The sequence below is a fragment of the Brassica napus genome, chromosome A8 (genome assembly GCF_020379485.1).
Source record: "Brassica napus cultivar Da-Ae chromosome A8, Da-Ae, whole genome shotgun sequence".
In the NCBI taxonomy this organism is placed as follows: domain Eukaryota; kingdom Viridiplantae; phylum Streptophyta; class Magnoliopsida; order Brassicales; family Brassicaceae; genus Brassica; species Brassica napus.
In genome coordinates, this window is record NC_063441.1 from 9,694,196 (window position 1) to 9,711,334 (window position 17,139).

Consider the following 17,139-nt stretch of genomic DNA (forward strand, 5'->3'; position numbering starts at 1 on the left):
CAATTCATTCTTTTATTATTTCTTTCTAAGATAGAACCATCCTAAAACAGAATTAAATTTCTTTCGATCCACTATTCGATTTTTTACTTTAAAAACAATATTTCAAATATATTCTTCCTTCATTAGAAATTTGATTATATCTAAATTCTGTGGAAGTTTTATATTAGAAATAGAGGTTCTAGAGATCATAAAAAAAAAGGGCTGTCAAAGCATTAATAATTATTAAAATAAGTATCGATCCACATGGGCCGAGCCAAGCCCAGTAAGCTTTCCCTTCCTCAACGTCTTTTCAACAGTTTTTGAGCTTTGGTGCGTTCCCCAGCAAACAAACACGAAATCCTACGTTCCTCGGATCCATTCGCACTGCTCCGATCTCTCTCCATCTGTAATGGTGAGTTCTCAATAGGATACTCCAAAACCGTAGACGAAACAAATATTGGTGCGAGACATGAACTATCGAAGGTTTGATCTATGCTTCCTCTCTCTCTATGCATCCATTGATTCTGATTCTGTTCTACGAACCATATTCGGATCGAATTTCACACGGATCTATTCAATTTTGTCCAACTCAATTGACCTAATTACAGTTTTCGAGGTTTCGATTTTGCAGGGAGAATCGTGCATCGAGAACATCTCTCTTCGACGGACTCGATGGACTTGAGGAAGGTCGCTTGAGAGCCTCCTCTTCCTACTCTCATGATACCACCGAACGCGACAATGACGAAGCCCTTGAAAGTCTTCAGGACAGAGTTTCGTTTCTCAAGAGAGTATGTTTCTTTTCATCTCTACAATTATTAATCAAAAGATTTTTTCAAAAAAAAATTTTATTAATCAAAAGATTATTACTACATAACACAAACATGATTAGTATCTGGAACTGTTTCTGTAACTATTGTCTGTGATCTGAATTGTCTAGTCATAAAGGAGACTATTCCTTTTTTTTGTTCTAGCAATTGCAATAACGCTTGCCTTAGATGTCCTAAGCTGGGGATCATATCTTATCAGGTGACTGGAGACATACATGAGGAAGTTGAGAGTCATAACCGCATGCTTGACAAAGTGGTAAGCTTTAAGTTTAATGCCATATGCTTGACTTTGAGTTTGTAGATGCATCTTTCTCACATGCTTTTCTTCTAAGCCGTTTGTTGTTGTCTATGTCTAGGGTAACAAAATGGACTCGGCCAGGGGAATAATGTCAGGAACAATCAACCGTTTCAAGTTGGTATGTGCGCACCATTCTAGCCTTCATTATTGCTCAACCTTTTAAGTGCACACACCCCTTGTTTGACAGGTCTTTGAGAAGAAGTCGAATCGAAAAACTTGCAAACTCATTGGCTATTTTGTGCTCCTGTTCTTGGTCATGTATTACCTTATTAGGTAAAGCGCATTTGTTAATATAGCTATCCAAACATTTGATGTTTCTTGAACACATAGGTTTTTATTATCATCCTATTTTTGGGCTATGCTAATGGCGCTTTAATCATTTGGGTTTTTGCAGACTATTAAACTACATCAAAGGGTGAACTTGGATGCAAGAAGAAAGTAGATTGTTTACATCAATACTCATTTCGTTTCATTTTTGGGTTTCTTCTGATGAATGATTCAGGCAACATTGAACTAGTCAAGGGACCCTTGTTAAAAAAACAGGGTCAAGAAAAGAGATTGTTGTCAAGAGACTAGTGAACCGAAAGAAAAGGGTAGATAGAGGCACGTTTTTTGTCCCAAGCACAATTATCTCATTGCCATTTCGTGTAATAATCTAGTATATCTTCTTTATGAATTCCCAACTATTTGGATCACCAACAAACAAGGCCTTGGATCGTGTCAGCAACTTTGTCTACCAAAAGCTTAATTGATATGTTTAATTATTAGATTTGATTCTGTTCACCTCCCCCAGTAGACATAGTTTCATTATCCTATTATCTCCCGCTAGAGCCAGCTTATGATTCTATTCCAGAGCAAAAGAGACGGTTGACTCCAAGGAGGAGTGTTTCTGTGATGATTTCAAGGGCGTATTGCGTTGGCAAAGATAAAGGTCGGTTGGATTTCTCGCACTCAATCCCCAGAGAGTAGAGCAATACACTGATATTTCATGTGAAAATATGTGTTCAGATACTCTTCAATCTTTGAAATCATTGATAACAGAGACAGAGATTACGATGATTATCCGATTGTTGACATAGACAAGAATATGGAGAATTTTGTACTCGGTTTCGTAAACTACTCCATGTTCATTTACCAAACCGAGTTCAAAATTCTCCATATTCTTGTTAGTTGATTATATATTGAGTATCAAGATGGTACACAATATTTTTATCTCATAGATATTTTCTATCTCAGTTCAGTACTTAGGTCTTGAACATAAAATAGTATACATTACTAATCTCTGTGAGTTGATTATATATTGAGGTTATTTTCAAATCAAATTATATTTGTCTAACTCCTGATATTATTACAAAGTGAGATGATTCAATTTACAAAAATGGTACTATTAACATTCTCAACAAGTATGCGTTTAAGTATGCCTCCAATTGGTGTTTTATAGCATGCATCATTTGCATTGCTAGAAGCTGTGTGTACATTCAACTATGAAACCATATAAATGCTTGTAATTTTTTTTTGTTTCAGTTTCAAATTAAGGATTAATCCGCGCTATGCGAGGAGCTATTTTGATTTTCAAATATTAACTATACAACTATTCGTTTGCACATTGTATTCCGAATTGTATGTTTGTGTGAATACATGATTGTTTTGTATTTATGGTTTGGGCAATAGAACGTTTTCATAGTTTTAGGTTAGAATTATTGCATTGTAATGTTGATGTGAGCATTTTTTGCGATGTTTAAATTTTGTTGTTGTTCGTGTGCTTAACCTAAGTAATATTGGTGTTTAACCATATATTTTCTGGAAATAGAAAATAATGGCACAAGGAGTAGTATATATTAAAATGAATCTAATTACATTATCCATTTCTTATATTGTATATTTACTTATTGTTTATTTTTCTTATTTTGTATATTTACTTATTCTATTTGTTTTTTTATTATATCAAATGAAAATATTATGATATATGTTTAATGCAATATTTTTATTTCTTATATAGTATATTTACTTATTATTTATTTGTTCTTATATTGTATATTTACATATTCTAATATTACGATAGATTTTTAATGTAATATATCTATTTCTCATATTGTATATTTACTTATTATTTATTTTTTCCTATATTTTATATTTACTTATAAAAATATTAGGAGTTAATAAAAATTTAAAACTATAAATTTTCAGATATATGTTTAATGTATTTTCCATTTATTATATTTTATATGTACTTTCTCTTATTTATTATACTATACATTTTTCAGATAGATGTTTAATGTAGTTTTTTATTACTTATACTGTATATTTACTTATTATTTATTTTTTATTCTAATATAAAGATAGATATTTAATGTAATATTTTTATTTCTCATATGCTACATTAACTTATTTTTTATTTTACTATACTTTTTTCAGATAAATGTTTAATTTAGTTTTTCCATTTTTTATGTTGGATATTTACATATTGTTTATTTTTTTCTTATATTATATATTTACTTATTCTAATTATTTTGATTTTACATCAAATGATTATATTACGTTAAATGTTTAATGTAATATTTCTATTTCTTATATTATATATTTACTAATTGTTTAGTTTTTGTTATATTTTATATTTAGTTATTTTAATATTACGATGGATGTTTAATATAATATTTTTATTTCTTATATTATATATTTACTTATTATTTATTTTATTTATATTTTCAGAGAGATGTTTAATTTATTTTTTTCATTTTTTTAATTACATATTTACTTATTGTTTATTTTTTATATTGTATATTTACCTATTCTATTTTTTTTCTTTTATATCAAATGATAATTTTATTATAGATGTTTAATGTAATATTACTATTTCTTATATTTTATGCTTGTTTTTTAATATTGTATATTTACTTATAAAAAATATTGTAAAAAATAAAAATGTATAACTATACATTTTTCGGATAGATGTTTAATGTACTTTTTCCATTTCTAATATTGTATATTTACTTATTATTGATTTTTTTCTTATATTGTATATTTATTTATTATATTTTTTTTGCTTTTATATCTAATTGTTATATTACGATATATGTTTAATGTACTATTTATATTTCCTATATTGTATATTTACTTATTATTTATTTTATAATACATTTTGCATATAGATGTTTAATGTAGTTTTTCTAATTCTTATATTGTATGTTTACTTATTATTTATTTTTCTTATATTTTATATTTAATTATTATTTATTTTACGATACATTTTTCGGATAGATGTTTGATTTAGTATTTCTACTTCTTATATTGTATATTTACTTATTATTTATTTTACTATACATTTTTCGGATAGGTGTTTAATTTATTTTTTATACTTCTTATATTGTATATTTATTTATTTTTTTTATTTTTTTCTTATATTTTATTTTTACTTATTCTATTATTTTTTTCGTTTTTATATAAAAAGATAATATTACGTTAGATGTTTAATGTAATATTTTTATTTCTTATATTGTATATTTACTTATTATTTATTTTTTATATTTTATATTTACCTATTGTAATATTATGATAAATGCTTAATATAATATTTATATTTTGTATGTTGTATATTTACTTATTATTTATTTTACTATACATTTTTCAGATAGATGTTTAATTTAGTTTTTTTTCATTTCTTAATTTTATATTTACTTATTATTTATTTTTTCGTAGATTGTATATTTACTTATTATAATTTTCTTGCTTTTATATCAAATGATATTATTATGATATATGTTAGTTTATGTAATATTTCTATTTCTTATATTGTAATTTACTTATTATTTATTTTTCTTTATATTGTATAGTAACTTATTATTTATTTTTGTTTTTTAGTAATAATTTCATGTGCTTTTTTTGGAAGAAAGATTTTATGCTTATGTTGACACTCCACGGAGCCTCTAATAGTCCATTTTATCAGTTTTTTTTTAATTTCTTAATTTTATATTTACTTATTGTTTATTTTTTCTTATATTGTATATTTACTTATTCTAATTTTCTTGCTTTGATAGATGTTAATTTAATGTAATATTTCTATTGCTTATATTGTGTATTTACTTATTAATTATTTTTACTTATATTGTATATTTATTATTATGATTATTTGTTGTTAGTAATAATGCAATGTGGCATCTTTTGGAAAAAGAATTTTATGCTTAGGTGGACACTCCATGGAGCCTCAAATAGTATATTTTATTAGTATAGATAGGTTTAGTAGATGTGTATACATTTTGTGTGTACATTCAACTAGATCCAAATGTTTTGTATGTAACAAGTCAATTAAGAACTAACTAACTAAGTGAAGATGTAGTAGTCATTAATTTGGTTAAAGCCAACAAAGAGTGGAATGTTGGGTAAAGACTAGCTAGTTGTTAAGTTTAAAGAGGTTGTTAAATTAGAAGTGAGTTAAAATGTGTATGAACTAAAATCATTTACTACTACGGAATTTTATATTAAAAAAATATGACTACCTAACAATCAATTATTTAATATTTATTCATAATTGTTTTAATAAATAATGTTAAAAATTCATACAAATTTTATTCTTATCAAAAGATTATAAATTATGTTTTCATATAAATACTAAAAGTTCTTAAATATGAAAAGTTAAAAAAACATATTCCATCAAATTATATGCTGTAAATGAAGGTTTGGCTGGTTTGTCCCATTTATCGGTCAGGAACTCACTGTACCTCTTTACTCTTGTTATACTCACATCTAAACTATTAAAACAGAAGTACAAAAAAGAAATAAGTCTGATTTTTCCTTAAGAATTACCGTCATATGCCACTGTCATAAAACACAACCGTTTAATATTAAATGCTAAAGTACTTGACTAAAACATTATGAGGCTTTCACGTTATTTACTAACCAGGTCTGACAAGCCCAGTTTTAAACATACTAAATAATCATTTCTCTTCACTTCAAACCGGGCCAAAACTTGGTTCAATTTCTTATAGCTACCATATAAAATACACGACCGAAAATTTGGTTTACTGTTAAAGCACCCCAACTATCCACGACCGAAAGTTCACTATAAAATACATTTTGTAACTTATAAGTTATAACACAAAAGCACTACCAAACTTTTTATATATGTATCATTAAGTAAATCTATCATGTTAGAAGCACTTGTAATTATAACTCGGTTTATATCCAATTGTGAAATTTGTATCCGGTTTAGTGTTTAGTATAGTAAATACAGTCTTACATATGATAAATAATGGAGATTTATTTTACGAAATCTATTGCACGTAATGTATTTTTTATATACATAATATATAATAGCTTCATAAATATTCCTAAAATCAATCACCTACCTACTAACTTAACTTAACAAGACCCTAATTTTCAGCTACCACCTTATAATCTAAATTATTGTGATAAATCTAAATATATTAGCTTAACTACCTAATATGATAAACTTGAAAAATTAAAAGGATCAGTTATAATTACCGCATTAAAAGTATAATATTCCAAAATCTTGCAAAACATGTTTTAAAGATTTTTCAGTTTAGATTTTTTCTAATCTTCACACAACTCACAAGCCATCAATATATATATATATATATATACCATTCTTATAGCTTGAGATCAGTTCATATTCTGATTCTTCTAAAAATGTCTAGCAAGGCAAATATTAAAACACGATGGCACGGGCTAACTCAAGTAAAGCTACTTTCATATCTGGAGACAAAATACCTCACACAGAAGAGATTCTCTTGAAATTGTTCTTGCTTATGAATCAGTAAGTTTTGTTACCTTAAAAACTTTGTGTCTTTCATATTCTGTGTATCTAAAAAACCTAAACTAATATCAAAGCTCACATTTTGTAGGGTTTGAAAATCCATGTTTCATGCTAACCAAAACATACGTACAGTGTTCAACCTAATCTATCTCTGACCACTGAAAATAGTTTATATCGACGGTGTCTGACCAATATAGAACAACCAGCCATCGATGGTTGAGCAGATGTCATCACTGATGACATTATAATAACGCGTTCAGATTTAAGTACGAAAATAATACCCGCACGGATGTGCGGGTCAAAATCTAGTATGTATTACAAGGAGTTGCAATTGGGATGTTGAATCATTTTTTCAACAGTTTAATAGCTACAATGAGGTTGTTGGACAAGCAAAAAATCTTAGGTGGATTTATCTTAGTTGAAATTATTCAACATGTTGAATACTCACAAATGGTGTTTTTTATTGTTATTTTTATTTTTTAATCTCATCTTGAATATTCAAAGTCATTTATCTTATGATAAATTATATTTTTTGTAAAAAAAATATATGAAAATTTATTATTTTGTGATTTATAAATACAGATTTGGTTTATTTGATTTGGATCCATAAAAAATATTTTTATCAAACAAAATTAAATAAAATTGTTGGATAGAGTGCTAAATTTATTAAATAAAGATATTGTAGATTAAGATTTAAATGAGTGTTGAATTAATAGGTAGAAGAAAAAAAGATGATGTGAATTTTTGAAAAGTCTAAATTAGGATGTTAAATATTTCCAACCAGTGTACATAGTCGTACTACATGATGATGCAGAAAAGGGTGGGTGCAACATGCCTAAAAGATAAACAAATTTATAATAAGAAAGTGAATTTGGTTCTACAAAGATAAATTAATAAATTATTATTCGATAAATTCATAAATACGATTGACAATCATAAGTCATAACTAGTGTACTAAATTTTATGGAATCTAGTGGCAATAATCTAAACGAGAAAAATATTTAAACAAAAACTAAAAACCATGATCAAATTCGTCGCCATTAATTTTTTTTTCAAATAGTTAACTTAAAACACTTTCTTTCTCAGCACGCAAGGTCTTCATCTTCTCAGCTTCCAACTCAATCTTCAGCTTCTCCACCATCTCTAGGAGCTCTTCTTCTCTGTTCCTCTCTTCTTTCTCCCCACTCAAAGCTTCAATTATCACCAACACTCTTGCTCGTTGATGCTCCAAGCTTTTCTTCAACAGATTCAGTTTCTCTAAAACCAAATCTCTGTCAAACCCGCAAACCTCACCTTCTTGTTCCTTAGCTTCCTCGTTTCGGTCTGACAAACCTAAACCAGTTTCTGATCCGGTTAACACGACGTTATCATCGCCTTCCGGTTTGTCTTGGACTGGATCTACTTCACGTGGACTGAACTCAGAAGTGTCTGATTCAGTAGTTGGAAACACTGGACTAAGCTGAAGATCGTCTTCACGGAAGTTCCACCCGCTGATTCTCCTGTTCTTCACTATCTCCTCATCATCCTCTTCATCATCTTCAACACCCTTGATCAAAACCTGGCTCTCGATAAACATATGTTCCGTGTTTGACAAGCCGTGCAACACGTTCTTGACCACAAAATCAACTCCTTTGCAGTTCCTAAAGAAGGGATGCTTCAGCAACTTCTCGGCAGAAGGTCTTTTAGCAGGGTCTTGCTCAAGACACAAACCAACCATTTCTCTAAACGCTTTTGAGAACTTCTTTTTACCACAGCCGCTCTTGTTGATCTCGTAATCAGCGAAATGAAACCGTTTGGTGATCTTCATGAGTAAACTCTTTAACGGCGGTAAGTGAGATAACGGAGGTCTACCGTGAGCTAACTCCAACGCCGTTATCCCGAACGACCATATGTCTGCCTTGAAACCGTACCCCGTGTGAGAGTGAACCACTTCAGGAGCCATCCAATACGGCGTTCCCGCTATATCAGTCAGCCTTAAAGAAGACGACGTCGTTCCAGACGACGTTGTCACGGGCTCATAGATGGATGCGGATACTCCAAAGTCAGCGAGCTTCACGGATCCATCAGAGTCTACAAGAATATTACCAGCTTTGATGTCACGGTGCAGATGACCCTGGTCGTGAAGATAGGATATAGCATTAAGAGTTTCCTTGAGGAACACGGAAATGCAATTTTCGGGTAGCCCTTCAGGGAAAGAGGAAGAGACGATGGAATGAAGAGAGCCGCAAGACATGAAAGGCATGACCACCCAAAGGCATCGATCAACTGTGAAGGAACAGTAAGCGTTGAGGATGTTGGGATGAGAAAGAAGAGACATGGTCTTTGTTTCACGGCGAAGACTGTCGAAGTCAGCTCGAGACTGATCAAGATCGATGGCTTTAATGGCCACTACTGTTGAGTTCATGGGAATGCATACGGCTTTGTAGACTGAAGCACTGACACCAACGCCTATCTTGCATATGATCTCATAAGCTTCAGCATCAAGTGGAAACTCGAGCTTGTTCCGAGCCATCAAGAAAGAAAGAAGACTACACTCTTGTTTAGTATAAAAATTTTGTTTTTTTTAAGAGTAATAGTAACATGAGGCTATTCATATAGGGGTGAACGTAGAGTGTTCATGAGATTTTGCATGTGAACTTCAAAAAGAGAAGAGAGCATTAAATGTATAATAAAAGCAGAACCTTATCTCTATGACTATGAGATTACTGGTGATGAATATGTTGATGAGATTATAAGATGAAACATGTGAAAGTGCTAACTAACTAACCTGGATTTAATGAGAGTATATTACCTTTTGTCTTTCGAGGGACCCAAAGGGCAAACAAAATCTGACAACTTCAAAGGGTAAATGCAAAGATTTTTACATGTATATATATATATATATATATATATTCAGACTTATTTTATAAATATATCTATAAATTTAGATAATTTGAAGAAATCTCAGCATAATTTCATTTTTTTTTGTGTGGCTACAGATTCAGACTGATGATAATCATGGAAATTTCAATCAAATTAATATTTGTAGGATTCATAAAAAATGCTCAATTTGATATATTACTTGACGAAGCGGTATTTTCTCCAGAGATCTTACTTATAATGCATTTTGTTAATGTAAATTTATCTTTTATGTCATTTATCTTTTATTCTATGATATAACTTGCACACATTGTTGTTAGAAAGAAGAAAATTATGTATATTCTTTTTTAGTGTCCTTTCGTGATGATGATATGGTGATGTTCGTCAACTTTATGGTAATCTCCAATGATACTTGTGATGATTAAATTAAGGCAATTGTTGATTTACAAACATGTAATGTAGTAGTCTAAAAATACCACCATTCTGGCTTATTTGGAGAATTTGTAAATCAAAATGTAATTTGCTTTTAGTAAAACACTAATAAGTCCATAGAAAATTGCATAAAAACCATTGATGATATATGAGATGGTATAAAGCATTCCAATACTTGGACCAAAGAACCTCTATTATAACCAACAATAGACGTACACCATCGAATCAAGATCTTTAGAACCATTACGCTCCATGAGGGCTTTGCTAAATTCAATTTCGTTGTAGGTTCCAACGAAGATACAAGACAAATAAGAGTTAGATGGGTAATACACAATCAAGAAGGAAAACCTTACTGGGGATTCAGGACAAACAAGTTTCTCAAACACACCACTTGAATCTCATGCTAAAGTTTTATTGATGACAATGCATCACACATGGATTATGGGGCTCAGATCAATTATGTTCTAAGGACATTGTAGAATCTTTATTGTTACAATTTTTGGAAAATGTAAAAATATCTCCATTGAAAATATCCATTCTAATATCTATATGATGAGTATCTATATGTAAAAATATCTCCAGTGTTACAAAAAAAAAAAAAAAAATATCTATATGATGAGTAAAAAAATTCTTAGGATCCTAGTTTCATTTCACCAAGAGAACAAACAATGTCTCAGCTCATTTGCTTGCAACTTTTTTTTTTGAAAACATTTTATTAGTACTTTAAATAGTATATGACCAATACAAGAATCCAACCAACCAAAACGGTGGGATTGTATTAACAACTACAAGAGATTGGTCCTCCATAGAATGCTTAGAAAGATCATATGCCGCCATGTTTCTTTCTCTATTCACACAACCCAATAAGCAATCAGAAAGCAAAGACATCCAATATTGGATATAAAGTATGATATTACCCAAGTGGATATGATCAATCACAATAGTATTAATGATGTGCTCCAATTCTTTGTTGACTCCTTCAAACCAAACACTTCTCCATCGATCATTTAGTCCATACTTGTTGAAGAACATATAAAAATGCCAATGCCTCACCTTGCAAAGGTGAATTAACGTTTTCCAGTTTCGCCATTCCATAGCATATATGATCTCCTTTATGGTTTCTTACAATCCAGCCGATTCCCGTGAATATACTCCCTTCCTTCTAACTACAATCAAAGTTACATTTTATCCAGTCCTGAGGTGGAGGCTCCCATTGTGAAGACCTTGGGATTCTTTGTACTTTCGACTTTCCAGACATAAATTGAATATTCCATTCTCCGTTAGCCTCAATGGCTCTTTGAGCATCATCCATAGGGTGCACATTTTTCTTAGCAAATAGAAACTCATTCCTCGATTTTCATATATGTATACCAGATGAACCAGAAGGAGAGGTTAGATAAATCTTTTGATGTTTCCTTACTCTTATAAATATTAAATAGAGCTGTGATATTCTGTTCCAGATCAAAAGATTGAATATCATGAACTGGAAAACCTGAACACCTCCATATGGCTAACACATGAGGAGAGAGGAACATCAGATGGTTGATAGTATCTTCTTCCATACAACAACACTGAAAAACTGGATCAGTGTTTATTCTCCGAGTACATAACTGAACATATGTAGGCAATGCACCCGAAATTGTTTTCCATAGAAATTGCTGGATCTTAGACAATATTTCTAATTTCCAAATTTCTTTCTTAAGAATTAACGAGCCTAGGGGATGTAGATTTATAATGATTTTAATTTGTTTCTGCCTTTGTGGATTTATAATTCCTTGCATCATGACATGATTCTATAATTTAACAATAAATATGAAGAAATCAAAATTAAACAAACATCACCAATTTGTAAGCTTGAAAAAACTTCGCAAAAGTCAATTCATATACTAATTAAATCAAGCAAAAGGTTATATTTCAAAAATAAAGAATCATGGCATAGACATTAAGAAAAAGAAAGTCCACAAAATAAGCTATTGAGATTTGGTTAAACAAAAACTAATAAACCTCCTAATGAATAAAAATTAATTTAATATTTGTATCAAACTTAATAATTTATATTTAAATAGAAAACTAATATATGTTTACAACCAAAAGTTATTCTATTATTCGATCTCGAGGTGATATATATAATCAGTTCAGAATAGAATAATCAACAAAGTAAATATTTGTGACTAGGAGTTTTGCCCGCACATGCGGGCATAATTATTTTATAAATATTTATTAATAAATGTAATATTAGTTTAGAGATTAAAAAATTAAATCAAATATTAAATTTATACTTTTAACATTTTTGAATTCTTAATTTTTATTTATTTTAAAACATTATTTGGATAATAACATTAATATTTTTATTTTAAAATTTGTTGTTATATTTAATAATGTTTAATATATTAATTTATAAACAATTTTCTAATTAAATAAATAAATATATTATTGTTAGCATAAAGTAATGTTATTAAACTAAATTCTTGGAATTGCCAAAACCTACAAAACCTCAAAATAAACCCAAAGCACACAAATATTAAGAGACCAAAACCAATTTTACATATTATATTAATTAAATTAAATAAAATTATGTTTGTCAATCGAAGCACGAATCCTCATCTCCAAAAAATATATTAATAATATTATTATTATAAAATTTAATAAATAAGACAATATCAAATATTTATGTGGATTATACATGTAATTACCATAATATTTTGAAAACTTTTTATTATTAATTATATAAATATTATAAAACTATTTATAAAAATTATTATGACTATTGATTATTAATTATGCGAATCGTACGTTTATATTAATTAAACATTTACCATAACCAACTAAAAATATTTTAAAATATAATAGATAAGTTTGAAAATATAACAGATAAGTAAAGCTACTAACTAAAAACAATTGAAACATAATAATAAGTAAAATTATTTAAAATGTTGATAACTAAAAAAAACCTAAAACTACGGAGAAACTAACACATAAGCCAAATCACTTCATAAATAAAGTTACTAATAACTTAAAACAATTAAAACATAATAATAATAAGTAAAATTACTAAGTAAAATTATTTAAAATTTTTAAATTATTTAAAATTTTGACAAATATACGAAAAAATAAACTAAAATTATGGAGAAACTGATACATAAGCCAAATCACTTCATAAATAAAGTTACTAATAACTTAAAACAATTAAAACATAATAATAATAAGTAAAATTACTAAGTAAAATTATTTAAAATTTTTAAATTATTTAAAATTTTGACAAATATACGAAAAAACTAAAATTATGGAGAAACTGACACATAAGCCAAATCATTTCATAAATAAAGTTACTAATAACTTAAAACAATTAAAACAGAATAATAATAAGTAAAATTACTAAGTAAAATTATTTAAAATTTTTAAATTATTTAAAATTTTGACAAATATACGAAAAAACTAAAATTATGGAGAAACTGACACATAAGCCAAATCACTTCATAAATAAAGTTACTAATAAATTAAAACAATTTTTTTTTTGTCATCCAATAACTTAAAACAATTAAAACATAATAATAATAAGTAAAATTATTTAAAATTTTTAAATTTTTTAAAATTTTGACAAATATACGAAAAAACTAAAATTATGGAGAAACTGACACATAAGCCAAATCACTTCATAAATAATAGTATTGATATTATTAGGTTTCTCATCCTTATTATTTTTATGAAAAGACTGTTTTATGTTTGTTAACTTATTTTATTACAATTTAAGGACTGTTTTGTAAGTTGATTGTTCTATTCTAATAATGAGTTCAGGATAAAACAAAGGCAATTGTCAATAATAGCACCTTTGAAGTTTATATCTCAAAAATAGCACTAGAATGAGAAAGTCACAAAAATGACATTCATTAAAGGGTAAAATATCCTAATACCCTTGGTTTAATATTAAATAAACAAACAAAAATAAATAAAAATAAATAAAATTAAAATTAAAAAAAAATTAAAAAAAAAAAAAATTAAAAAAAAGAATTTTTTTTTAATAGTTTCAGATTATATGTTTTCAGATTCGAAATTTTTATAATTTTTTTTTTATTTTTTTTTCAAATTTTCCTTTTATAATTTAAAAATATTTTTTGAAACTGTTTTTAAAATTTTTATTTTTTATTTTAGTATTTTATTTTTATAAAATTTTAAATCCTAAATCCGAAATCCCACCCCTTAACTCTAAACCCTAAGGTTTGGATTAGTTAACCCAAAGGATATAAGTGTATATTTACCTCTTTAATGAAACCTATTTTTGTGACTTTGACCCTTGAATACTACATTGGGAACATAAACTTGGTTTGGTGCTATACTAGTTTTTTTTCTCATAAAACAATCAACTAAACAAATATCTGAGCTCAATTTAACATGGCTCATTAAATATCTCAGCTCCTCGTTTCCTTTCCGCTTTAAACGCACAGAGAAACATCAAATCTGCAATCTCCATGGAAAAGTATCCCTCTTTCTGATTCGGAATGCTTCATGGTTTAGGTTTTGGGTATTTGTTTTTCGATTCCTCTTAGGATTTGATTAGGGCTTGGATATGATGGATAGGATCAGTAATCTGTCGGATGATTTGCTCTTGAAGATTTTCTCATATCTTCCTACCAAATACGTCGTCACGACAACGCTCTTGTCCAAAAGATGGAAGTCTGTCTGGACGATGGTCCCGAGATTTGATTTTGACGATGGTTTCGAACTCGACCCTTCCCGATACGAAACATTCACCAATCACGTGGGCAGAACGATGTCGTTGCGTACATCTCCGGTCCTGGAATCTCTGAGATTCGACGTCGGTCCTTGTTGCAGTACCCAAGATATGGTAACGTGGATCAGAACAGGGATGGTTCAGGGCGTGCACGAGCTTGAGATCTTCCACACTGAAGAACACTTAAAGGAACATAGACCAATCAAGTTACCAAAGAGTCTTTATACTTACCAGAAGCTCGAGGTCTTGAAACTCACTTACTCGATTGGTCTGGATGTTCCTGTCGATGTTTGGCTTCCTTCTTTGAAGACGTTACACCTCATCAGTGTAAAGTACGAGACCAAAGATTGTCACAGTAGGCTTTTGTCTGGCTGTCCTGTTCTTGAGGAGTTGGTGTTGGACAAGAGTTTAAACAGCCACTCTCTGAGAACTTTCTATGTTGAAATGCCTAGCTTACAGAGGCTATGTGTAGTTGATGTATGCGAAGAACCGAACTACGGTCTTGATGGGCTTCATATGACTGTGATCAATGCCCCGTCTTTGAAGTATTTGAACTTTGTAGATTACCATGATGACTTGTGTTTGTGTGAGAACATGCCTGAGGTGGTTGTGGCAAATGTTAAAGTTGTGTACAATAGTCCTGAGAAGCTACTGGGTTCTATTCCATCAGTCAAGCGTCTCTGCTTATGTTTACCTTGTTCATTGGTAATAAAATATATACCATTTTGTGTTTCATCTGGTTACTGCTCTGCTTATGTTTTCAAACATTCTCTATGCAGCTTCTCAGCTGCTTTGGATTTTATCACCTTGTTCATTTGGAGCTGTGTGCAGCTTCCCGAGGGTGGTGGGATCTACTTACTTGGATGCTAGAAAGTTCTCCTAAACTCAAAGTTCTCAAAATATGTGTGGTATCTCTTTAACCGAGCCTGATGGTTTCAGTTTGTTTATTCAAATGTTTCACTGTCGTAAGTCTGACATACAATAACGTGTGTTCTGTTAGTGCAATGAACTCCCTTGTACCACGAAGTCCATTAGAGGTCACTGGAAGGGACCAAGTTCGGTTCCTGAATGTTTGATGTCTCATTTACATACTTTCAAGTGGAAGAATTACAACACAAAAGACGAAGAGAAGAAAATAGTGGCCTACATCCTCAATCACGCAAGACAGTTGAAGATTGTGGGTATCTCTGGGTCGAGATACTATTCAAAGGAAGAGAGATTGAAGAAACTCAATGAGTTGGTTTCTCTGCCTAGAGCTTCAAGCTCCTGTCAGCTTCTCATGGACTGAAAAAAGATTGTCATATTATGTTCCAGTAAAATCTAGAAGCATTCCTGTCTAAAAGTCAGATGTGTTAGTTAGATGCTCGTAGAGCTTCCTTATGTTCTTGTTATTACATGTTAGAATATTAGAGGAAGCATTAGTTTCACAAAAAAAAAAAAAAATTAGAGGAAGCAGAGTTTACTTGTATTCAGGATGTGCTATCTTTCTCTGTATATTAGAGGAAGCGGACTGTTGGATGCTGTATCTCTATATATATATATATATATATTTTTTTTTTTTTCTTGTAAACTAATCTTTATATATTTTCTCTTCCAAATTATCACTACTTTTGATCTATGACATTTATTTACTGTATGTTTTAAATTTTTTATTAAATTTTTATTTTATATTTTTCCCCTTTTATATGAGTATATGTATTTATAAAATAATATAACACAGCAAAATCAGATAAATTAATAAATATGACAAATTTGGAAACTTTTCTAGTTCCAGAAAGAACTGATCAGTAATATACCACAATATAATAAAAATAAAATAATATTAAAAACAATTATATAAATGCATGATATTTAGTAATATTAATAACTAGTTATATAAAATTTATATAAACACAGATGAGAAATAATTTTTATTTTAATGTAATTTTATATTTTTTGTTATTTAAACATTTTGTGTCATTTGTAAAATTGCATTTTATATTTTCAAACACATATAATTAATAAAGTACATTAATAATTTATAAAAAGAGACGAAAGTAAAAAAATTATAAAATTTATCTATTACATAAAATCGTGAAAAAATCTTTCTAGAAATAAATAATTATGAAGTCTAAAAATATAATTTTTTTTTTTAGAAATTAATAAACTTACAAATGAATGAAATAGTATAATATTCATAATATTACTTTATAATTTTTACTGTGAATAATTAACGAGAATGCATAATATATATAGTTTGAAGTGC

The 17,139-nt window shown here is 29.0% G+C and overlaps 3 protein-coding genes across 3 annotated transcripts; 2 read left to right on the plus strand and 1 right to left on the minus strand.

Moving 5' to 3' along the window:
* The first annotated feature begins 272 nt into the window (after positions 1–272).
* LOC106394436 (bet1-like SNARE 1-2) lies at positions 273–1,873 on the plus strand. The gene is made up of 6 exons (XM_013835006.3): positions 273–462; positions 611–767; positions 1,006–1,062; positions 1,163–1,222; positions 1,292–1,377; positions 1,499–1,873. Exons 1-6 carry the CDS (start codon positions 449–451, stop codon positions 1,521–1,523), a joined length of 399 nt encoding a protein of 132 aa, XP_013690460.1. The 5' UTR covers positions 273–448; the 3' UTR covers positions 1,524–1,873.
* A 5,885-nt stretch (positions 1,874–7,758) lies between these two features.
* On the minus strand, positions 7,759–9,445 carry LOC106393123 (serine/threonine-protein kinase BLUS1-like). Its single transcript, XM_013833864.3, has one exon. It carries the CDS (start codon positions 9,384–9,386, stop codon positions 7,935–7,937), a length of 1,452 nt encoding a protein of 483 aa, XP_013689318.2. The 5' UTR covers positions 9,387–9,445; the 3' UTR covers positions 7,759–7,934.
* A 5,069-nt stretch (positions 9,446–14,514) lies between these two features.
* LOC106391420 (putative FBD-associated F-box protein At3g50710) lies at positions 14,515–16,362 on the plus strand. The gene is made up of 3 exons (XM_013832057.3): positions 14,515–15,599; positions 15,674–15,802; positions 15,895–16,362. Exons 1-3 carry the CDS (start codon positions 14,730–14,732, stop codon positions 16,180–16,182), a joined length of 1,287 nt encoding a protein of 428 aa, XP_013687511.3. The 5' UTR covers positions 14,515–14,729; the 3' UTR covers positions 16,183–16,362.
* Positions 16,363–17,139: the final 777 nt, after the last annotated feature.